The sequence below is a fragment of the Heteronotia binoei genome, chromosome 1, assembly GCF_032191835.1.
Source record: "Heteronotia binoei isolate CCM8104 ecotype False Entrance Well chromosome 1, APGP_CSIRO_Hbin_v1, whole genome shotgun sequence".
NCBI lineage: Eukaryota > Metazoa > Chordata > Lepidosauria > Squamata > Gekkonidae > Heteronotia > Heteronotia binoei.
In genome coordinates, this window is record NC_083223.1 from 165,571,982 (window position 1) to 165,597,675 (window position 25,694).

Consider the following 25,694-nt stretch of genomic DNA (forward strand, 5'->3'; position numbering starts at 1 on the left):
TGACAAGTGCTGTCGTAGGCTCATTGGGATGCTTCTGTCTGCTGCAACTTCTCTGGCTTCTTCTTGCCCAGGAGATCAGTCAGTGGCAAGGCCAGCTGGCTGTAGTTTGGGACAAATCTCCGGTAGTAGCCAGCTAAACAAAGGAAAGACTGAACTTAAGTCTTGGGCATTGGCCAATTCTGGATACCCTCAACCTTAACTGGTCCAGGGGAGACTGTTCCTGTCCCTACTTTGTGCCCTAGGTATGTCACTTGGTTCAGGCCTATCTGGCACTTTTTGGTTTTTAAAGTATATCCGGCTTCCTTAATTCTCTCTAGCACCTGGTGAAGATGTTCTAAGTGCTGTTCCCAGGTTTGGGAGAAAACCACCACGCCATCCAAGAAGGTTACAGCAAACCCTTCCAGCGCTCTCAAAAGTTTGTTGATGGCCCTTTTAAAGGTTGCTGGGGCATTTCGGAGCCCAAATGGAAGCACATTAATTTCAATTAGCCCCTTATGAGTTACAAAGGCAGACTGTTTCTTGACTGGCTCATCCAGCTCAAGCTGCCAGTACCCTCGGGTGAGGTCCAAAGTTGAAATGTATTTGGCTGGAGCCAGTTGATCAAGCAGGTCATCTATGTGAGGCATAGGATATTGATTGGGCCTAGTTATTCTGATGATTTTCCGGTAGTCAACACAAAATCAAATTTCCCCATTCAGCTTGCTCACTAATACCACAGGGGATGCCCAAGCACTTTCTGAAGGCCGGATAACCCTGCTGCCAGCATTTCTTCCAGCTCTTTCTCAATAGCTTGCCGTTGGGTTTGGGGAACTCTGCAACTGGGCCTGGGCTAAAGTCAAAGCTTCCTTCAGGTGGTTCTGAAACTTATCAACAAAGGCCAAAACATTGGCCCCAGAGGAAGGTATTGAGCCCTGCCAGTGATGTCTCACCAATTCCAGAGGTCCACAGGCTTCCCTCCCATAGACCAGTTCAAAAGGAGAGAATCCCAAGCTGGGGTGTGGAACTGCCTGATAGGCAAAAAGGAGCTGTGGCAAGGCTAAGTCCCAGTTGTTGGAATGGGCAGTTACAAACTTCTTAATCATCTCCTGGAAGGTCCCATTGAACCTTTCTACTGGACCAAGGGGCCTGGTGGATTGATGATGGTAGGGGAGAGTCACTAAGTGTTGTACCCCATGGCTACTCCACAGCTTCTCCATCACCCCCAAAAGAAAATTGGTCCCAACATCTGTGAGCACTTCTAGGGGTCAACCCACCCTTGCAAATACATCTGCCAAGGCTTGGCAAACTGTGTTGGCATCTATGCAGCTAAGCTTCTGGCCAGCATGTTTTAAAATCTACAATAGTCAAGATATATTGTTTCCTCCTCGGGAAACAACGTATCAGCATATCAACAACCACCCTTTGGAATGGGACGCCAACTATAGGTAGAGGCTGAAGTGGGACTTTAGCCTTGTCTTGGGCCTTCCTCACAGTCTGGCATACCTCACAGGACTGGACAAACCGAGCAATGTCTTTGCCCATCCCCTCCCAATAGAAGTGCTGTCTCAGCTGGTCTTTGGTTCATCTCACCCCCATATGGCCACCGTGGTGGTCATGGGCTAGGTTCAGGAGTTGAAGATGATGTCTGACCGGTACCACCAATTGACAATGTGGCTTCCACCCACTCTGGTCAACTGGTTGAAGGGACTCTCAGTACAACAGGCCTTTGTCCAACATAAGCCAAGATCAGGTGACCACACCAAAGGGAAGATTCTTCCTTGCCTGTTCATGGGCTTCCTTGAGGCTCTTGTCTTCCTCTTTTTCCTGCTGGAAAGCAGTTGAGGTCACCAGAGGAGAATCTACCTCTTTCAGCTTGCACACAGGGTCTGGAGGGGTCACTGGTGCAAGTTCAGCTGGCTGAATGTTCTTAGTCCGGCTGCAGGTTAGCACCCCTATGTAGTTTCTGGCACATCTGCCAAGCTGCTCTGGAACATCTGCAAAATCTTTTAGAAATTACGTGCACACATGTTCCTCTGACCTGGCCTCGGGTTCTGCAGACTTTAGCTCAGGTTCTTCTGGCTCCAGGATTACATGCTCTGCTACATCTTCCCCCACAAACATGACCACTGGGGTATGATCGTGCACAACAACCTTCCATCCTTCAAAAGTAATCAGCATTTTCAAAAGTAATCAGCCATCCTTCAAAAGTAATCAGCATCTGGGCCATAGGCAGTACAATCCCTTCTGCTTCGTGCAGGTGCCTTACCCACCTTTCTTCTCCTGGGAGGAGGTACTTGGGATTGACGAGTGAGCGATGCATGGTAGTCAGGCCAGCCCAGATTGTATATAGATAGTCATATGATCATTACACAAGGATGCCAGATACCAGATCATATGAAATAATGGGAAAGGAGATTTGTAGGAACAGAAAGCAATTTCAGTATAACAGATATGATATGCCTGAACAACTTAGGGAGCAACCAGAAGCCTTGGTGAAGAAAAGAAAGAGATATTTCTAGACACAAATGTGCTGAAAGAGAAGATCAGCAGAATGAGGAAGAACCAGGAACACAGGTTAATAGTGGGCACATGATATGGACATACATAGAGAAGACCTCCATACCTTAAGGATTATGTAACTGAGGAACAGCACAAGAGACCCTGCTCTAGTATCAGTTTATTGAATTCAGTTCTGTGGTTGCTTAAACTTAGACCAGACAGTTTGTTTAGTGGATTTACAGAGTAATCCTGTGGTGCACCTGTGCTTTGATGGCTGCCTGTGGTGCAACTGGTGGGGAAAGTTACATGGTAACCAAATGGGAGGAAAAGTGGTTGTTTTATATTGCAGTTGCTGCTACAGTAGCATCTGTGCCATCTGTGACAAGGCATTCCATGCCACTGCTGTTGCTATGCATGGGCAGTGTGATAGGCATGGGCAGGAAGCAACAATTGGTTCATGTGTTCAAGCATCTGTCACTGGTGGGGAGGAGAGGAACATGTCAGAGGAGCCCTGCTCATAGAGAGACTGGTTCCCATCAGTAATCCCATGTACCTGCTGGTGGGGAGGGCAGTGTGAGCCCCGCCCCCAGCCATCCCAAGCTGTCTCGACACACATGCTGAGCAGAGGGCCCTCAAGGGTCACAGCAGACAGGGTGGCCTGTCATCACAAGAATGTGGATTTGTGAGTGCCCTCCATCCACTAGAGGCCACACCATCAGGGTGTCCATACTGTCGAGGGTGTCCTCATGCCACCCCCACTGGAGAATGAGTAGGAGGAGGTGCTGGGGTGCCCAGAGAGCTCTGACAAGTCCCCCAACAGCCACTCATTGTGTCCCTTTCCCTCACTCATGTGCCTCATGGTGGCCACTCCTGGTGCCCAGCAGCCAGTGTCACAGATGCTGCCAGCTCCTCCATCTATTGCTGGCCCTGGCAAAGGCTTCCTGCCACTCACAGTGGCTCTCCAGCTGCTCCCACTGAATTGCCACCCACATGGATGACAGGGTGGCCAGGATGGGCTCTGCTGGCTGTAGGCTCTGTGCCCTGGGCCCAGAAGCAGTGACATCTGGGTCAGAGGTACATGCTGCACCCCTGCCATAGCATCCTTCTCCCATCTGGTGGGGCAGGACCACTACCACTTAATGACATTGAGTCTGCCCTCTGTGTCACCTTCCCCTTCATCACTGGGCCCCAGAACTCTGTGATGTCCAGTGACTACAGGACCATGGAGATCGCTGTTGCTGTTTAAAGAATTGGTTTTATACCCCACTCTTCACTATGCAAAGGCAAAGAGAGCTTTGAGAGAACTGTGACTGACCCCAAGGTCACCCTGCTGGCTTCATGTGCAGGAGTGGGGAATCATCCAGATTCCCTGCTTAGAGGCCACTGCTCTTAACCATTAAAGCAAGTTTGATTCCTCGGGGTCAGGGCATATAGGTGGTTGATGACATCAGAACTGAATATCAAGGAATAGGGACCTAGTCATGGGGAGAACACTACTGGGTAATGGCGCCATCATGACTTGCACCCCCTGGAGCTGTCTCACCTCTCTTGGCCCCTTGGTCTGGGCGTCTGACCACCTTTGTCCTCCTCCTCACTCCTGAGCTCCATCTCCTCCAAACTAGACAAGTGGGCCTTGGGGGCCTTGATGAGAAGTCCCAGGACTGTGGAAGGAGCACCCTTGTTGCAGGAATGGGGGAATGATGATGGCAGTTTCCCTCCTCCACTGGGGCAGGAGCCAGGACCTGATGGCTGTGGTGCTGAATTTCAGGCTGTCCTCAGTGACCTTGCAGTATGGTCCTGTGACAACATCCCCACTCTGGGAGTCATCTGTGGGGTATCTGGAAATCAGTTAAGACACCCTGGGGGTTTGGTGAGTCTGATGGTGCCAGATCCCTGGCCCTGCAGCTGGGGCCATGAGGTAGCAGGGCCGATGACACTCACCACATGCCATCTCAGTGCTGTGGCCACACACCATCACCAGGTGTATCACCACCTGCATGATGATCTCTGCTCAAGGTAGACTTGCCACCACTGTCCACTTGTTAGGGACATCTTTGGTCATGATGGCTCAGACTGGCCTCTGACTGAAACAAAAAGAATAATTCCAGCATTTCAAAGTGGACAACTTTGGGTGGCATGTCCCAGGGCAGAAACCTTTCCCACCGCCATGCGCCAGAAGTCATGGTGCCAGGAGATGGCAGAGCAGTTCCTTGCAGTGGAAAGGGGAATGCTTACATCGCATGCGTACGGATATGTACAGTATGAATATGTACAACAGCACCTCGGCATCAGTCCAGTTAGTCTGAGTGGCTAGCACCGCTACACATGTTGGCACAGCCATGCTGCCCACACACAGGGGAACGTGGAGATGATGCCACTGTGGGAAGATGCTGATGCCCCCTACTGACCCAATTTCCTGATATTCTCACTATGGTCACCACCTGGCAGGAAGAGGTTGCAGCCACTGGGAAATGTGGCACTGAAAGATGGGTTGAAGTAGTCCAGAGGACACAGTGTGTTGGGCAGCCATAAGAATGTGTCCTCAGCTGGTTGTCACTACTGTGAATCCTGCCACCTCTTCCTCCAGGACTTGGCCACTCGCTTCTGGGATGGTACTCCCTCCTGCCCTTGCCACGCATACTAAGGCTTTGCCACATCCACTAACTGCCAGCACTGATACAGCAATGGCGGAGAAAAGCCCCACGCCCACCGTTACCAAGATCACATCAGTATCCTCCATCTATTGGACAGCCTAGATAGAGCTGCCATCCAGCCCCTGTGCAAGGAGCTGGTCCAAACCCTCCAGAGCAAACTTCTGCATCTCGTGCTGTCCCTATCTTGCAGAAGGTACTGTTCTCTCTGAGGTTCCTGGCCACTGGATCCTTCCATGGGATCATCCCTGAGGTCCTCAAGGTGTCCAAGTCCATGACTAGCCACTGTCTGCACAGCTTTCTGGATGCTATGCTCACCCACCTATAGGAGCATGTGTGCTAGGTTCGTGGCAATTGCTGGCTTCCCTGACATTGTGTTGGTCACTTGCTTCTGGAGGTCATGGCACAGGTGGAGTTCCAGTGAGTGCTCGCATCACTGATCAGGCAGTGCACCAGCACAGAGTCTGCTTCTTGTGCAGCAAATAAGTATCCTTTACACTGCCTGAGAAGCGACCTATGATGTGTTGGCATTTCTGGAGGAGATGCCAGAACTCATGGGTTGCAGTGTTAAAACTGGGGTTCTCAGCAAAACTTAGCCCCAAGGCATCCTTAATCACAAGGTGGAGAAGATGAGCAGTGTAATAAAGCACTTGAGGCCCTGAGTCTTGGCTGCTGCCCTCATGTTTGTGCCACCATTGGTCACCATGAAGCCCATGGTGCAGTCCCTGCTTACCCATACCACTGCCTTTTGATGGTGGCTGCAGTGTTGGCTGCTACCTGCAGCCCGTCAAGCAGCTCAGCATGCAGCAGAGCCTGGCAGTAGGTGGCCCTGACCCTGGTGGTTTCTCCACCCCCACCCACAACATCACCGTGTTGCCACTAGTGTGCAGCCAATGAAAGATATACATTGTGTACCTGTGCAGAGGGCCAGATGTTGGACATGAAGTGCACAGTTCTCCTGCAAACGCATGACAACTGTGCCCTCATGTGGTCCTTGGAAGCCCTGTACAATGAGGGCAACATGACTCTGCTTAGCATGGTGTGAGCAGGGGGCATGTACCAGGGAAAGTGATACTGGACCATCTTGCAGAAAGCAACACCTTCAACCATGGAGAAGGGGAGGCCATCTACAGCAGTCAGTTTGGCAATGAAGCGAGTGGCCACCCTTCTAGCATGGAGAACCCACTTAAGTTATTCCAGAATTCTGTAGCATTCTAGTGAAAAACATTCTCATTACACGTTAAAGATAATTACGAGTCTTTTCTACACGTGAATAAATCTAAGTTTTTTTCCCCTTCTGTCTAGATATATTTAGAATATGAAGGAACTTCATTTGTGGAATGGAATGCTCCTGCATTTTGTACCATTGCGGATAAAAGGTAAAGATTGCAAAAGTGTGTACAGCAAATAGATGAAGAGTATTTTTAGAAAACCAGGAATAAGGCCTGTTATGGTGGAAAGTACAACAGGCTCCCTCCCCTCTTGATGTCTTCCCACCCACTCACCCAAGTGAAGGCATTTGTCCCCCCCACCCTTGATGTCTTCCCACCCTTCCAAGGTGGCCATATTCTGTATGGAAACTGATCTGAGTTCAGCTTTTCATCTCCTCCCCCCTCCCTGCAGCCTCTACCTAGGAAAAGTAGTGTCTTTCTCCACAGTGTAGACCAAAGCAGCTCACATCATTCTCCTTTCCCCTTTTGGATCTGCGCAATAACCCTGTGAGTTGGGTTAGGCTGAAGGTCTGTGTGTTGTCCAAGATCATAGCATGGAGCAAAGCAGGAGGGAGGCAACCTCAACAGGGTATTGTTTCTAGAATTGCTGGCTGTCTTCTCTTTAGATGGGGGAATCAGCAAGGGGGAGATTTAGGTAACCCCAATTTGAACTGAGATCTTTCCACCAATAATATGAAGGTCTGGTATCAGAAGGACAACTTCAGAGTAAAATATATTTAAAATGTTTACTAGTAAATATGTAGAAAAGTACAATCACACATACAAGCAATACAATACACACAATCAAGAGCTAGGAAAATACAGGTGGATAGGGATTTTGAGGGATTTTTGAAGAAGGCAGACGTTTATATAGCAGGAAAAATGAAGAAGAGGGCATGCACGACCAGCGCGGCATGCCCAAGAAGCCCAATTACAGAGAGTAAATGGGGGTACAAACTGTATATCGTGCTGTACAGAATACACAAGGCAGTGGGATTTGGACTCAGTTTATACAGGATTTGGAGGGGTGGGGACTGTCCCAGAGCTATTATGGCTCTTAATATTCATTGATGTGACTTTCCTGGGTACCTGAATAGATTCCCAGTTCAAGACAACAGATGAAGAGGACTCTTAATATTTGCTATGATGGGCTTAATGTTTGGTATCAATTTAGTTTTGATACTCTGAGGAGTCAGGATGGAAGACAAAGGATTTGTGTAACATGACTTAAATTAACATAGAAGTAAACAAAAGAAGCTGTAGCAGGAAGGCAGGAAGATCGGCCATTAGCAGTAGCCAAAGATTAAGACATGAGTAATATGTTACCTGTGAACCTCATTGTTCTATACATTCCTTTGGGAGGGGGAAAAAGCCAGACCAGGAGGATACCTATGTTGTAATCGGAAGAAGCCCAGACCTGTTTCTCTTGCCCTTTTGCAGAGAGTGGCTTCACTTGGCCTGTTTCTGACAAGAAGCATCCATTTTGATTCCAAAGCTTTCACCTTGACTCCTCCTCAGAGTATTGAAACTAAATTGAAACCAAACATTAAGTCCATCATGGCCCATCATGGCAAACATTAAGAGTCATCTTAATGTGACCTCCTGGCCACAGTATAATTACACAGACTCCACCCTGCAAAGCAGCTGTTTTCTCCATGAACACATACATTTGAAGGTGTGGAACCAAACAGAGATAAATTTTTTAGACACCACAGTTGTTAAGGATTCAGATCATACTTTGTACATCAGATTATTTAGAAAGCCAACTTATAAAAATGCATTATTGCATTTTCTCTCTTACCACCCTAAATATATCAGGAAGAAGAACTTACCATATGGACAGTTTCTGAGACTAAGGTGCAACTCTTCAAAGATACAGGACTATAGGACGGAGGCAGTTCTATTGACAGAACAACTGAGAAATATGAAGTACCCTGAGTCAGTCATAGAAAAGGCAAGACAGAGAACAGATAGGGTGAATAGAAGGGTCTTATTAGAAAGTAAAGAAGAAAATAGACAGGAACAACAATTAACCTTAATGTTACAATATTCACCCTTGGCATATAAAATTAAAAGATCTATAACTATATTATGGCATATAGTAGAGCATTTATCAGGTTGTGCAAAACTACTCAGAGTGGGATTTAGAAACTCCAGAAACATTAGAAATGAATTTATAAAAGCAGGCACAAAAAACCTGAGGCAGATTTTTTTGGGGGAGAAGTGAGATTAGAGGTCATTTTACATGTGATTTGTATTCAATATGTGAACTGTCATTATCAGTTAAGGAGATTGTCAATCCTATAACTAAAGAATGCATCAAATTAAAAGCCTATACTAATTGTAATTCCAAACAATACATGGGATCATCTGGATGTTAAAAAATGGTACATAGGAGCAACAAGACCACTAAAGATGAGAATTTTAGAAAATATTTTGAGGATTGATAGGCAAATTTTAAATGCTTCATTGAGCTTGCATTTTAGGGGAAAACATGTACTGTGGGAATTAAAATTTGTAGTTCTTTTTAAATAAAAACCAAGACCATACATTAAAGAGGATGTGACCAAGATACTATTACAGCAGAAGTGTTTCTGGATACATAGGTTGGGAACATTAGAACCAGCTGGATTAAATAGTAACAGAGTATTCAGCATTTTTATAATATAATCAGAAGCTTGAATTGTTGCTAAAATATGTAGACTCCTGTTGGTTTGTTTATTGAAACACAAACAAAATAGAATATTCAATACTCTTATTTATGTATATTGTGAAATGGTGGGATTTTTGTCTGCCAAACCATACATGATTTTTTATTCAAATTTGATAATATTTTGTGGATACTGTACTTTTAAGAACTCCCTGCTTAGTGATACAGCTGAAAGTGATTATCCTAGTAGAGAACTCTTAAGCATGAGAAAAGGATGAGGGTACTAAGAGCCTCTTGGACCAGAAATCACTCAAGTTTAGGACAAGTGTAGTAGATCTGTGTATTTATTATTATTATGAGTGAGTGTAATGTTTGTATTATTAATTATTTTTGTATATATTTTGAAGAACTTAATCATTGTAACAACACATTTACACTTTCTTCTACCTTCATAATAGCTCCAAACAAGAATTTGATTTAACATAAATGTTGAGAAAGCAGCACTGAAACTGCTTTTGTTTAACTGGAAGGCATGTCCATTTCTTCGTTTCTCAGTCTTCACATATGCATACAGAAGTGTAGTGATCCTATCCCCAGGAATCACTAGACTCTGGTTCTTGGCCTGACTTAAAACTCTGGTCAAGAGGCCTTTTGCTTTAAATCCCCCAGCTAGGCCTCTTGACTCCAGAAGAACTGCCTGTGCCTGCAGAGATAAGTAAATTGGAATGTAATTTTCTGATAAGTGCACCTGTGGGAATGGTACCATCCTAGTGCTAGCAGATTCCATTCAGTTGCAGAGTGAAATTCAAGGCCACTCTTAATTCAAGCAAGTGTAAAGCAATTATCCTCAGGGCATGAGGGTATGCTTGCTTCTGGTTGGCTGCTATGGCCCAGCAACTAACCCAACCCGAGCATAAGTTTAGTTATGCAGTGACCATGGCTAAGGCTGAGACCCTTCAGTCTTCATGCTGTGACCAGATGGGTAACCATCTAGACTCTGTGAATTACTCTGTGAACCACTCTGTGCTACATCCTCATGCCTGCTTGCTGTAACTTTGGGTAACTATAAACAACTTTGCTATTTAGTCTGGTTAAGAATAGGCTTTATTGTTTTCTCCTTTCCTACAAGTCTTGTCTTTTATTATAATTGCATACAAATAAATCATTTATTTTATTATAAGTTTTTGTGAAGACTTTGGTCTTAAAGTCTCAAGGCTAAGTCTGGTGCCCTGACTGCTTGTCCAAAATTAAAGTGTTATTTTGTTTCCTTGTGCTGCAAGACAACCTTGCAGAGCTGGTGTTCCTGTTAGTCTCCCGGAAAAGGCTGAAGGTCGGCTCTGCCTGCAGTCCTGTTGGGAGGATAGTCTCAGAGCCTGGTGGCAACTACTACTGACCTTCAGGGAGGGCATAGCTTCCCTGCAGGATTTTGATAAGTTGTTTAGACCCATAACGGGGCATGCTGGTGTGCCTGTACATAATGGGGCATGCTGGGGTGGCCTGTACAAGAAGTGGCTTTACCTGTTGCGTGGACAATTTTGGGACCAGTGAGCCTTGTGAATTTATGAACCAGGGGAGTGAATAAGCATTGCATCAGTGAAGCTCCAGTGTGGTGTGCGTTAACAGGGGCTGTCTCTCATTTTCAATTTCTCCAGGAGGAAGAAAAGTACAAGCTTACTGGATTGTGTTCTATGTATGATGGATGGATGTTAAATGTATTGTGATATTAATTAAATGTGTGGATATAGGGACCTTACTGTGTTCCCACTATTCAGCAATATTTCGTCGTTTTCTTCAGAGGAGCTGATCTCTGCTATCTGGAGAACAGTTGTAATTCTGAGTGATCTCTAGTCCTCATCTGGAAACTGGTAGCAATAGTTCCCCAGGAGGAAATGGCTGGTTTGGAGAGCAGAGTCTATGGCATTGTACCTATCTGAGGTCCCACCCTTCCTCAAACCCCACCCTCTCCAGGCTCCACCCCTCAAATATCCTGGAATTTCCCAACCTGGAGTTGGCAACCCTATCTCCTTCCCAGCATCAGTAGCAAGCAGCCAGGCCTAGGGTAGGCAGCTTCGAGGTGAAGCCTGAAGATCTCCTGGTATCACAACTGAACTCAAGACAACAGAGCTCTCTCCCTCTAGAGAAAATAACTGCTCTGGAGGGTGGACTCTATGGCATTATATTCATCTGAGGTGTCTCTCCTCCCCAAACCCTGCTCTCCTCTTATTCCACCACCAAATCTCCAGGAATTTCCCACCAACCTGGAATTGGCAGCTATAGTCAGGACTTGACCCAATGAGTTCTTCCTCAAAAGTCAAGAAGCCTAGAAAGGCCCCACACACACACACCTTTTAGTGAGAGAACCAAGGTGGTTGCGTTTTACTAACAGAAGCAAACTTTGTTGCCTAGCAGCTATTGCCTAGCAGTTTCCCCAGTGGCCCAGTCTTCATCTGTTCTAGGGCTGGCAGTGGACAGGGGAAAAGAGCAGACACAGCCAATGACACACAAGTTGTCTTGACTGGTGGTTCATGGGGCAGTGGGGTATGTACCACAGCCAATGGGAGAGCTGAAAAATGCCAGAACATTATGCTTGTGTGTGTGTGTGTGTATAAATAAATAAATAAATAAATAAATATATATATAAATATATAAATATATAAATATATATATATATATAAATATATAATATATATAAATATAAATATATAATATATATAAATATATTATATATAAATATATAATATATAAATATATAAATATATAATATATATATAAATAAATAAATATATATAAATATATATATATATATATATATATATATATATATATATATAATGGTAGCACCCTCTTTGAAGTAGATATGTTATCTTAGACATGAATGTTATATATGTCTACAGTATTCACAGGAATTATTCTAATACTGTAGTCTTACTAGAGGTGACAATTCTGGAATTTAGAAAATAAATTTAGGGTTGGAATAAACTACTTTTCTCTTTTTACGGAAAAAGGAAAATTTGGGGGGAAATTGAAATACCTGTATATGCAATTCTTATTCAGGTAAAACATATTTTACACTGCCAGCAAAAAAACCTCACAACAACCATCATTTGTGATGAGTATGTACAATTGTACTATTTAGTATATGCAGAGCTGTTTTTGTAGACAAAGCCCAGCAAGAACTCATTTGCATATTAGGCCACACACCCCTGGTGCCAAGCCAGTCAGAACTGTGCTCCTGTGTGTTCCTGCTCAAAAAAATGTCCTGGGCATATGTATGAAATTACAAATACAAATGTCTTAATTTTGTGTGCAAACAGTTGAAAACAATAACAAATATTTTCTGATAAACAAAATAAAGTGTGTTACCTCCACAAGGGACACTCACTCTCCTAACAGGGCTAGCAGTTTATTATTTTGAGTTTATTATAACTGACATTGTCAATAGTGTAGTATTATACTATATTAGATCAGTTCTACACGTTATAGCATGTTTTGAAAAAATAGTCTTATTTAAATAAATATATGCTTCAAAAGATACATGTTGTTGTTACACAGCAAGGGACCAGGAAGGGCTTTCTACTGGCTGCCACCACTCCGGTAAGGGTCTGTATGGGAGAGCCTTGTATAAAAGATATTTTCATCTATCCCCTTGCACAGCAGCATCTGGAGGAAGCAGCCCCTTTTCAGATTTTTGCAAGTTCAGTCTCATGTGCCAGCTTCATTGTCTCTAGCGGCATTGTTTCCCTCTCTAACTCTGCCTCAAGCCTGGCCTTTTTGAGATCTGCCTGCTTGCAGTTAGAGACACAAGGTCTCTTCACTCAGGGACGCCATTGTTTGGGATGTAGTTGCTCCACCTAACAGACTGTTCGCAGTCAACATTAGCCCAGCAGTCCACTTCTGTGTTCTGTTTTTAAGAATGGAAATGTCCTCGGGCTTTTCTTTCTCAGACCAGAGGGGCATACACTACCTATCTAGTCTCACTATTTCATTGACCCGAGAGTTAGAAAATAAACAAAACACTACTAGTACTGTTACTGAACTCTTGTGTGCTCTGGCAAGCTGCTTAGAAAATGTGGCTTTTCCCAATCAAAATGCAAAAAGGATTTCTCCCCTCCCCCTCCCCCCAAAAAATTGGGAAGATAAGTCAAGCCCACTGAGCACTCTGTCTCTTTACCAGATCTAAAAGTAGCCCATCCCACTGCTAGGCCACCATGTTACACAGCAGGGGACCAGGAAGGGCCTTCTACTGACTGTCACCACTTTATGGGAGTCTGTATGGGAGGGCCCAGAGCACCCACCCAACCCCTGTATCTTCCATATTAGCAAAACCTGTTAACCATAACCAAAGAGGGCCCAGGCAGTTAACAAGAAATTTATTATACGTGCTCTAGAACAAGTGGGTAGTAAAAACATTTACTGTACAGTGAATATAGAAAATAGTAAAGGTTGGTGTAAATAAATAAAAGCTTTAATACATCTGACTAAACATTTCCTCGCTATAACTCCCAAGACTCACTACCCCATTTGGTTGAAGGATCTCTCCTGCTGCCTTCTGTCTTGCAGCCTTTTCCAGAGAGAACACACTCTGTCTGTGGCTTGGCTTTTTATGCTTTCCTCCTAGGTTCCCCCCCCCCCCCGGGCCAGTTTTCCCTCAAAAACTACTTTTACCCAATCAGAGGGAGAGAAAGGATCCTGGGAAATGTAAGCCCACCAGCAACTCCAAGGTAGGCTTCTCCAGGCCTGTAGGCCACACTAGGCCTAGGATCATGACAGCTGTATATGCAGGACTCATCATTAATTAAAATCTTTCATACTTTATATTCAAAATAATCTTATTTTAAAAAGCTTTTCAATTATTTTAAAAGAGGAAATATTTCATTACAGTTTCTATCAAAGCTTCCAAAAACAGAAAAATGCAGGGGGGGAGTTTCTGGTATTCACATCTCTATGCCTTACATACAGGTCCGAACTGCCAGCTAAACAGATTAGGTGATCACCTAGGGTGCAGAATTTGATGGAGTATCCCCTTCCCACCCGCATCTCTTGGAATCTCCAAGAGGCACAGACAGTGGGACTTTCTTCCTTCTTTTGCAACCCTATCCTCTCTCTCCATTCTATCCTATGGACCCATTTCAGAACAAAGAAGGGAGGCAGATTAGAAATAAAGGGAAATTTTAGATGTGGACATTGTAAAGCGTACAAGTATATGATAGTGGGGGATAAATTTACAGATCCCCCTAAAGGGATTGAGCTTTATTTCTCCTTTTTCACATCGTTATACAAGACGGGTTACATATTTGTTGGTATGTCCCTGTGGATTGTTATATATGGGCATATCAACACAGGCTATCGGGACATGATTTTTGGAGCACCAGTCACGCATGTCACCAAATTAAAGACACTCTGATTGTAGATCATTGTATGAGATATGGTCATTCTACTGAAGATATTAAATTAATAGTTATTTTTGTATATAAATCTAAGCCATTCTGTACTGAAAATGTCACCCAAGCCCTTCTTAGGAAGGAGGCTGAATTCATTTTAAAGTTCAAAACTTATAGCCCAGTAGGCTTAAACCAGGAGTTAGATTTTTCTGCCTTTATTTAGAAAGTGTTTTTTTAAAGTGCAATTGAAGGTTATTAGGAGATGCTCTTTAAATGAAAAGGGCAGAGAAAGAGAGTTTGAGAACCCTTCCATTTGTGAGTTATGACCTAGTGCTGTGTTGAATAATATTGGAGATTTGGAGTTGTTAGCCCTGGACCCCCTTTCTCACCATGATGGACTATAGGTCTGTGCCCCTTATGCCAGGCCCACATGGACATTCAGTTATAAAGGACTCTAATCACTTGGATTCATGCCAGTTACATTATAGACACTCAGTCTCACTGGATTATAAGCATTTGGACTCTGTGCCACCCCAAAATGGACATTTTCACTTTTAGTGTTTCCAGCCGGGCTCCAGCCAGCTTCTTGCCTGTGCCTGCTACTGTGTGACTGTTCATGCCTGCCCCATGAAAAGGACTCCAGACTTTGCTTCCAGACAAGCTGCTCAGCCCTGCAGACAGCAACTGCACTCCTGTCATCCAGAAGACAGCCCTGATAGAAGCCATGTTCCTGAGATGTCCCAAAAAGACAACACTCTCTCCTGCAAACTGCCATGCAGAGGAGATGTCTCCATCACGTACCGCATTCCAGAGACTGTCAACGCTTTGGAAATGTAAATGCAGAGACAAAAGGTCAACAATAAAACTGCTGTAACATCTTTGTGCCTAACAAAAGAACCTTTCTGCTGCCCATCAAGACAAGCTGCTTGCACAATAGAGCTCAGTTGAAGATGATAGTCTGTTAACTACTTCATCCTGTCACGTAGACCTTCTACATTGTTTTAGTCAAAGTGTTACAATAGGGAACAATTTGGCTCTAGATTGACCGCTCAGATTTTTTTGTTTAAAGATGGTTTGCTCCCAGTAAAACCATCATCACCCATTAATCCCTTTGTCCAAACCTCTGGGAGCCATCTCCAGGCTTATGTCATCTACCACATGACACTGCCTTGAGATATGAATTTAGCTATAAGACGGCCAGGTTTTTGACTGGTTTTTGACTAGTCAGGTGTGTCTCTTGACGGTACCCCTACCCTGCTGTCGGAGCCACCCCCCAATCCCTGATAAGTATTGGGCCCAGTATTGCAAGTTACACTGCTTCTCTCTTGCTCCCCCTTCCCTTATTGTCTTCACTAGAGGATTGTTTTTCTTCATAGTTGAGAGGTGCAGTATCACCCTGTATGTTTTCTCTTATATGTTTCTGTGACGGAAAGCTAGGGGTTAACCAGAAACTGAAGACGCACAGGGCCTGCGTCAGGGGACCTGAGGGTGGGGGCAAAGTGCTCGGAGCTCTCAGGGAGGGAAAGTGGTTGAGTGACAGGAAGCTGCTGAGGCAGTCTTTCAGTCAGTTGGTGTCTGACAGAGTTGGTGCCTGTCAGAAGTCTGTCAGTGTTGGGGCCTGACAGAGACTGAGTGGGTCAGTTCGTGCCTGACCGAGGCTGAGAGGGCAGCTGATCCTGTGAAGGAGCTTGAGACAGTGGCGGGAAAGACTTCCAGAGGCTGCAAGCTCAACAAAACCAGCCAAGAGGGCTGTGTGTGAGGAACAAGTGTGAGTCAGTCAAGACCTGAACGGTCACAGACACCTATAGATGACTCTGAAGATCTAGTAAGGTGGTTGAGGGAGTGGATGTGGGTCTGAGACACCAGAAGGACTGGTAGTAGTGACTCCAGTCGAGGGGTGAGACTTGGCACATCATTCCCAAGAGGCCAGACCTTGGCTAGAGGTGGAGAGAGCAAGTTATAGGGAAACTGTGAACTGTGTAACTGAGAGACTCAAAAGAAGGAAAAAGTGATTGTAAAGCCTGAACCAACTGAGCAACGTGTTAGCCTGTGTAAATATCTCCCATATCCCCAAGTTAAGACTTTGTGTTACAATAAATCTGTGGTTTGAGTTAAAGTTCTTGAGAGCCTATATTTTTGGGAAAAACTACAAAGCTGCTGTGGTCCCCTACGAAGAGAATTCTATTTCCATCAAATAACAAAGTAAAATACCCCGAAGAGACTGAAATAAAGAGATCCAGTGAAGCCGTGAGGTTGGCGCTGCTATAGTTTCCCTATCAATTTCCTACCTATTTTCCTAGGAATGTGTGAGTGTTGTTGATTTGGTTTTTCTTGTGTGCTTGAGAATTTTTTTCTAATAAAAACCCACTTATAAATACACCAATCTCCTCGTTATTTAAAGAGAACTCCTGGGTCAACCGACTTCTGTATACACAGGTTATCAACCCCGCTTAGTTTGCCATCTTTGCCCACCTAAGTAATTCCCCTATACCTCATTTGATGGTAATTTGGCCAGCAGAGGAAGCATAGTATATATAATTTTTAAAAAATCTTTGATTTAGGGGTTGCTGTTATATAATGTTGAATGTTATTTGCATTTCCCACTTTTAGTCACTTTAGCCAAGGACTTGGATTCTGAAACACAAATTATCACCAGAATGTGTCTTGTTGGTTCTTGTCCAGGATTTTCACTTGCATTTATAGTAGACATATATGAAGAGGAGAATCAATTTCATGAATACTGGATGTTTTTCTATGTTACAGAACTGGTTTTTTGCCTGCGTGTGCCACCCAGGTGTTGGAGTCATTCACTGCTGGCTCTTTAAGAAATTGTTCTTTAAAGAACTTGTAGTGTATCGGCAGCCATACGCGTCCACATGCAGAGGCGACTGGGCGGTCCCAGGCGCCTCCAGCGTGGGGCGCGGAGTCCCCCGCCAATCACCAGCTGTGGCGGGAAGTTTAACAGGTCAGGATTGGCCTGACCTGTCCAGTAGGCTGTACCGGGGATTGTACATAAGCGGGACCCGACCTGCGTGTTCTCTCTCTTGCAACGTGCTCCTAATAAAGAATGTTGCCCTACTCGCGTCTCCCGATTGAGTACGTTACACTGGCGACGAGGATGGGATCCTAGCCTCATCAGCTACGTAGGAGACCAAGGGCACCACCAGGCCACGACCGCCGCCGCAGCCACCATGGCCAACCAGGGCGGAACCACCGGTCACGTCGAGCCGTTCGACCCCGCGAATCCAGAGGCCTGGGAGTCCTACCTGGAATGGGTCGAATGCTACCTGAGGGCCAACAAAGTCACGGAGGACAGCATGAAGAGGGACGTTCTCCTGAGCGTCTGCGGGGCGGCCACATTCGAGATCGCCAAAGGTCTCTCGGCCCCCGCCCGCCTCACGGAGAAGTCCTTCGCAGAGATCAGCAGACTCCTCATAGGCCACTTCTTGCCTCAGCCGTCGCGGGTGGCCCGCCGGTTCCTGTTCCACAAAAGGGACCAGGCTGCAGGCGAATCGGCCGCCGACTACTTGGCGGCCCTCCGCAGGATCACCGGGAACTGCAACTTCCCCCAGCTGGAAGACACCCTGGCCGATCGCTTCACGTGGGGCCTCCGCGACGAGAGTCTCCAGCAAAAGCTCTTTGCCAAGGAAGAGCTCACCCTCCAGAGCGCTTTCAACGAAGCCGTGGCGTTCGAGAGGACCTCCAGGACCTTTCCCAAGGCCCGGACAGACGCCGTCCACCACGAGGAGCTGGACCACGACCACCCGGAGGAGGGAGAAGCCTACCAGCTGCGTCGCCCTGCCGGGCCGCCCAACAGAGCAGCCCAACGCCCCCGGGCGCCCGATCGACCCCCAGCGTTGGAGAGGGTTCCTGCCACCAAGTGCGCCAGCTGCAGCGACCCCCACGACCAGAGAGACTGCCAGTACCGGACCTGGGACTGCCGGAGCTGCTGGAAGACCGGCCACATTGCACGGGCTTGCCGAGCTAAGCCCAACCGCTGGAGGCCGACCACGCATCACGAGTCGGCAGAGTTCCACTCCACAGACTCCACAACCCTTCAGGTACTGAGCTTGCCCCTCGCCACCCCTGACAAAATTAAAATGGCAGTCCTCATAGAAGGGAACCCCTGCCAAATAGAGGTGGACTCGGGCTCCTCCATTTCCATTATAGCGGAGGAAACCCTGAGGAAACTGTGCCCCCGCCAGCGGCTTCAACTAAGGCCGGCGGACTTCATACTCCGGGACTTTCAGAAGAATCCGGTGCATATCGTGGGGTGGGCCCGGGTGCAAGTTGAGCGGGGGTCCTTCTACGGCCCGCTGGACATCCTGGTGGTAAAGCGCCAGCTTACCACCCTGCTAGGACTGGCGTGGTTCAAACCCTTGGGGATCCGCTTGGAGGGGGTGGGGCAAACCCTAACGCCCAGGGGGTTCGGGGGGATATGCCAAGAGTTCCCAGACGTGTTCGATGGTTCTCTCGGGAGCTACAAAGGGCCGGCCATCTCCCTACCACTAGACCCCACTGTCAGGCCGATTCGGCTCAAGGCGAGGAGGGTACCGTTCGCCTTGAAGCCAAAAATCAAGGCAGAACTAGACCGCCTCACGGCCCAGGGTGTCCTGGAGCCGGTGGACTACGCCACCTGGGAGACCCCCATCGTAACCACAATCAAGCCAAACGGGGAGGTGCGGATCTGTGCCAACTATAAGTGCACAATAAATAAGGCACTGCAGGATAACCCCTACCCAGTGCCGGTCGTGAGCCACGTCCTGGCTGCCCTAGCGGGGTCTAAGATCTTCGGGAAGCTGGACCTGGCACAGGCCCCTACCAACAGCTCCTGGTAGATACGAAGACGGCGGAGGCCCAAACCATTGTGGCACACAGGGGGGCCTTCCGGGTGAGGAGGCTACAGTTCGGGGTTAGCGTCGCTCCGGGGATTTTCCAGAGTATAATGGACGTTCTCCTTAAAGGGATCCCCGGAGTCCAGCTGTTCTTCGATGAGTCCAGCTGTTTTAATCGCCGCCCCGGACCCCGAAGAATTCGGCAACCGCTTAAGAGAGGTGCTCCGCCGGTTCCAGGCAGCGGGGCTCAAGGTCAAGAGGGAGAAATGCTTGCTGGGGGTCCCACGGGTAGAGTTCCTGGGTTTCGCTGTGGATGCAGCGGGAATCCACCCAACGGAGGAAAAGACCCGAGCCATCGTGCAAGCCCCGGCCCCCAGCTGCAAAGCGGAGCTACAAAGCTTCTTGGGGGTGCTGAACTTTTATCATTCATTCCTCCCCCACAAGGCAGCCCTAGCAGAGCCCCTTCACCGGCTGCTGGACAAAAAAGCCCCGTGGGTTTGGGGCAAACGACAGGCCGCCGCGTTTCAGGCGGTCAAGGACGTCCTGGTGTCCAATGCGGTGCTCCACCATTTTGACGAGGGCCTCCCCGTCATCTTGGCTTGCGATGCGTCACCTTATGGGGTGGGAGCAGTCCTGGGGCACCAGCTCCCGGACGGGAGGGAGGTACCGGTAGCGTACTACCGTACACTTACACCAGCCGAGCGCAGTTACGCGCAGATAGACAAGGAGGCGCTGGCAATCGTGGCGGGGGTCCGCAAGTTCCATGAATATCTGTACGGGCGGAGGTTCACTATTGCCACGGACCACAAGCCCCTCTTAGGTCTGTTGGCCCCAGACCGACAAACCCCCCAAATACTTTCACATCGCGTGTTGAGCTGGAACCAATTCCTCAACTCCTACACGTACACACTGGTCCACCGGGCCAGCAAGGCTATGGGTCACGCGGACGCGCCCAGCCGTTTGCCGCTTCCTGAAATGGGCCCAGACCCCGCCCCCGCACACCAGGTCATGCTAATGGAGAGCCTCCCAGAGCAGCCCCTCCACGCAGAGGAGGTCGCCAGGGCCACCCAAAAACACAAGATGCTGGCACGGGTGCTCGACTGGGTGGTGAGGGGCTGGCCAGAAGGGAACATGGGGGAAGAATTCAAGCCGTATAAGACCAGGAGGGAGGAACTAGCAGCCCACAAAGGGTGCATATTATGGGGAAGTAGGGTGGTGGTCCCGCCCCCGCTGCAAAAGCGTGTTCTGGAATCCCTACATGAGACCCATCCCGGCATAGTCCGAATGAAGGCGTTAGCCAGGAGCTACGTCTGGTGGCCAGGGATGGACGGGGAGATTGAGAGCTGGGTCCGTAGGTGCCAGACTTGTCAGGAGACGCGGCCCGAGCCTCCCAGCGCCCCCGCCACACGGTGGGAGTCCCCCAGGAAGTCATGGTCGCAACTCCACCTCGACTTCGCGGGGCCGTTCCAGGGGCAGATCTTCATGATAATCGTGGACGCCTACACCAAATGGCTGGAGGTCATTCCTGTAAGGTCCACCTCGTCCGCCGCCGCAATCCGAGCGCTGCGCCGGGTCTTATGCACACATGGTATCCCAGACACCATAGTCTCGGATAACAGGGCCGCGTTCACCTCGGCGGACTTCCAGGCGTTCCTCCAGAGATATCTGAATTAGGCACATAAGGTCTGCCCCCTTCCACCCGGCCACCAACGGCCAGGCAGAGCGGATGGTACGCACAACCAAAGAAGCCCTGAGCCGAATCGTGCAGGGCGACTGGGACCACAGGTTAGCCGCATTCCTTTTCGATAATAGGGTCACCCCCAACCCGGTCACAGGGGTCAGTCCGGCAGAGCTCCTCATGGGGCGCAAGCTCATAACCCGCCTAGACAGACTACACCCCGACAGGGCCCCAGACACCCGCGGAAGTCCCGAGGTCAGGGACGCAGCCAGGGGTTTCTTCGCGGGTGACCCGGTATACGCCCGGAACTATGCCAGGGGGCCCGAATGGGTGGCGGGCCGGGTGCTATGAGTAACGGGGTCCCACCACTATGATATATCAACTGAGGGGGGGCAGGTATTACGGTGGCACATAGACCAGTTACGCCGCCGCACGCTATCGGAGAAACCTGCGGACACTGAAGAGGCGAGTTCCGGGGAGGAGCCAACTAGGGGCCGACCAGAGGACGTGGCCCCAACACCGGTTACACCGACGCACGAAGCGCCGGGAGCAACAGAGCCCGAAAGACCCGCGGAACCAGACCCGCAGCCGCCGGCCGCGCCACAGCCCACCGACACACCAGCAGCGGAAGCCGCGCCGCCGCCACCGGACCTCCCCCGACGGTCCACCAGGGAGCGCCGACCTCCCGCGTACCTTAAGGACTATGTTCATTAACCAGGGGGGGAGGGGTGTAGTGTATCGGCAGCCATACGCGTCCACACGCAGAGGCGACTGGGCGGTCCCAGGCGCCTCCAGCGTGGGGCGCGGAGTCCCCCGCCAATCACCAGCTGTGGCGGGAAGTTTAACAGGTCAGGATTGGCCTGACCTGTCCAGTAGGCTGTACCGGGGATTGTACATAAGCGGGACCCGGCCCGTGTGTTCTCTCTCTTGCAACGTGCTCCTAATAAAGAATGTTGCCCTACTCGCGTCTCCCGATTGAGTACATTACAGAACTTTCAATTTAAAATTTGCTTTGTATGAGATTTACATTGTCTGAAGTATTATTTATAAATATTGATGTTGTTAGCTCACTTCAGTGTGATGCAGGCTAAGGAGACAAAGGAGGAAAGATGCAGATGCAGCAGGATGCTGTAGGTTTTTCTGGTGAGAAAGAATCTGTCTGGCTTCAGTGATGTGCGTACTGAAAGGACAAAGGGAGAGAGTGAGGTTCCACAGGAATTCTTGAGTGCAGCAAGGCTAGTGTGGGCTCAGAGGAGCAAATAATTGAGTGCTTGGGGGAATGGGAGTTATTCCTGGAAGTGATCCAGGGTGACCTTAGGTTGGAACCAGTTCACCAAGTAGTTGAGGATCAGGGGGAGAGATTTTTAAAGACTCTCAGAGCAAATTGTCTGGAAGCAAGCTGTCTACCTGCTGTCTTGGGAAGCAGATAGACAGCTTGTGGTTCCTGAACAGTACAGGGAGTCTTGGAGTTGGTACATGACGTTTCATATGAAGGGCAGCTGGGAATCAATGAGCCTATGCTTGTGCTGAACTTTCGCTGGCCTGAGTTAGCATGGGATGTGAGAGATTATTGTGAGTCTGATGTCGGGTCAGGGCACCTCTGCAGTCGCATCCTATTCTGGACAAGTTTGGGAAGTCTGACAGGAGATCACTGGATTTTGGAAGGGAGAGATGGGAAGAAAAGATCCCTGAGGCTGAGAAATCAGTGGTGGATTGTGTCATGTACTTCAGAGAGCAGCTGAAAAGGATGGTGATTGTTGCCAGGGAGAGTGTGACTAGGGCCAAGGTGAATCAGAGCAGCCAATATGATAAAACCACTCAGTCTCTGACTTCTGAGTCTAAGAAGAGTGATAGTCGGTGAATCAGATGCTGCTGACACAAGGCACTCCTAGCCAATATACCAATCAGCTTTTTGGGTAGGTCCACGAGCACCTTTAAAAACTTATTCTTCAAATGTCCATTCTACTCCATCCCTGAAAAGTAGATCCAATCCTTTTGAAGCATCAGCCTTTCTGACGGGCATCACTTCTGCCTTTTCTGCCTTCAGCATTAGTTTGTTCTTCTTTAGCCATCAGATCATAGCATCAGAGCACTGATTTCAGACCCAGGAAAGACTCATACAGAGGCTTGCATGATGTAATACAGCTGGCTGACATCTGATCTACTAAACCCTGAGGATCTGGTCAGTCTCCATCAGCCTCATATAAATTGTGAAAAGCATTGGTTGCAAAATAGCACTCTGTGGCACTCCTCAGGACAAATCTCATCCTGTCGCTTCCCTTCTTGGCTTCCCACTCACAACCTTCCACCTACTTGTGCAGTCTTCTTCTGACCACTCTAACAGCTGCCTGTGCTTTCTCTCTCCCAACAGTGCATGGTGGTGCTGTTACCCAAATAGGGATATATATGTGGGGCCACAGACTTCATAACAACCCTTTGCATGTTGGACCAAACAAATGTCTCCTTGGCAATGAACTAAATTGGGGCTGAACTAACCAGTACCATACCAGGGTCCTTACTTGGAATAACACTCAGAAGAAAAACAACTCACTGAGAAAAAGAAAAGTTTTATGTTCCTAACCTGAATATAGAACTAAAAAGGAAATAGCAAAAAATGGAACAAACAATTGCAAGCAATGAAATAAAGCTTCATAAATCTAACTGCCTGTGAGTTTCCATTGGAAGGAAATTTAAGAGGAAAATAAGTTCACAGAAAATGGGGAAAGGCCAAAGAACGTTATACTGCATCTGAGCCTAGAGAAAAGGATCGCTGATCCAGTGGCTAGGGATGCTATCAGAGAAGTCCCAGCTCCTGTCATAAAGGCCCTTTCTGCATCAGCTATTTGCTGCATTCTTTGTGCTCATTCCAAAGCAACCTACATTATCTACCACATTCAGTTCTGTCTTGCCTCACACCTTCTTCTAGCTTCTACATTTGTTTTATGCAAATATGTACCGACACTGCCTCTAACCTGTGGTTGCCTGTATTTCTTGAAACTGGCTTTGGTCCAGACCTTTTTGAAAATCCGGATTGAAGTCTGAACTATAGAACTTTTCCTTCGCATTTTCAAACTCCTTCTCAAAGCTCTGTCCTCATTATTGTATTTTTGCCCTTCTACCTCCTGTTGATTGTTTTCTCCAACTTTCCATCGTTTTCTTTATTTGAGAGTTGCTTTCTGACTTGTTTTTACTATTTTTGTGTTGCAGATGTTTTCCTAGATGAAATTATATGCTTTCTCTTCATTATTTGGAGTGGAACCTCAAGACATTATTGAGGACCAGTATAGCCAGCACTCCCGCTCTCCAGCGCATTCACACACATTCTCTCTCTTCTCCTGACAGTGCTGGCTGGCATGCCAATTTCTGATGGGAAAAAGGACATGTGGGCACCTCCCTGCTATCAGTGTCCCAATCATTCACACACACATGCATCTTCTCCTAACAGCATTGGTTGGCGTGCCATTTTTTGGTGGGGCGGAGGACTCACGTGAGCTCCCCCTGCTAACACTCTCACACTCATTCATACACACACATGCCTCTTCTCCTGACAGAAATGACTATTCGCTTAGGGGGAAAAGGACTCTCAAGGGCTCCTCACCACCACTCACACACTCTCAGTCACACACACTAGATCCCAGAAATGCATTAAACAACACAAATACAGAAGTAAAAATCCACAGATAAAACTGAATGCCCACGAGTTCTTGTATTGTGAGAAAGGAGAAAAGAACTTCTTTCTCTACTTTCTCCATCCCATACATAATCTTGTAAACCTCTATCGTGTTACCCCGCAGTCAACGTTTCTCCAAGCTAAAGAGCCCTAAGCATTTTAACCTTTCTTCATAGGGAAAGTATTTCAAACCTTTAATCATTCTAGTTGCCCTTTTCTGCACTTTTTCCAATGCTATAATACCTTTTTGAGGTGTGGTGACCAGAATTGTACACAGTATTCCAAATGAGATCGCACCATCGATTAATACAGGGGCATTATGATACTGGCTGATTTGTTTTCAATTCCCTTCCTAATCATTCCCAGCATGGTGTTGGCCTTTTTTATTGCAATCGCACACTGTCTTGACATTTTCTGTGAGTTATCTATCACGACCCCAAGATCTCTCTCTTGGTCATTCTCTGCCAGTTCACACCCCATCAACATGTATTTGTAGCTGGGATTCTTGGCCCCAATGTGCATTACTTTGCACTTGGCCGCATTGAACCTCATCTGCCACGCTGATGCCCACTCACCCAGCCTCAACAGATCCCTTTGGAGTGCCTCACAATCCTCTCTGGTTCTCACCACCCTGAACAATTTAGTGTCATCTGCAAACTTGGGCACTTCACTGCTTACTCCCAACTCCAGATCATTAATGAACAAGTTAAAGAGCATGGGACCCAGTACTGAGCCCAGCGGCACCCCACTGCTTACCATCCTGCACTGTGAAGACTGCCCATTTATACTCACTCTCTGTTTCTTATTAATTAGCCAGTTTTTGATCCCCAAGAGGACCTGTCCTTTTACTCCATGGCTCTCAAGCTTACTAAGGAGCCTTTGATGAGGAACTTTATCAAAATCTTTCTGGAAGTCAAGGTAAACAACATCTATTGGGTCCCCTTTGTCCACATGTTTGTTCACCCCCTCAAAGAACTGTTAACAGGTTAGTGAGGCAAGATCTTCCCTTACAGAACCCATGCTGAGTAAATCAAACTTTACATTTCATTTTAAATATATGTATTTATATATGTTTGGGCATTTTAGTAGCTCTGAATATTTTTCATTAATTAAAAGCAACTCTCATTAAATTGTTTAGTG

The 25,694-nt window shown here is 47.3% G+C and overlaps 1 protein-coding gene across 1 annotated transcript in view; it reads left to right on the top strand.

The window, feature by feature from the left end:
- LOC132574148 (cation channel sperm-associated protein subunit epsilon-like protein) overlaps positions 1–25,694 on the top strand; it is a 44,059-nt gene that overhangs the window by 7,814 nt on the left and 10,551 nt on the right. Inside the window, exon 3 of the mRNA XM_060242400.1 lies at positions 6,435–6,508. Coding sequence (XP_060098383.1) covers positions 6,435–6,508 — 74 coding nt within the window. The remainder of the gene's footprint in view (positions 1–6,434; positions 6,509–25,694) is intronic.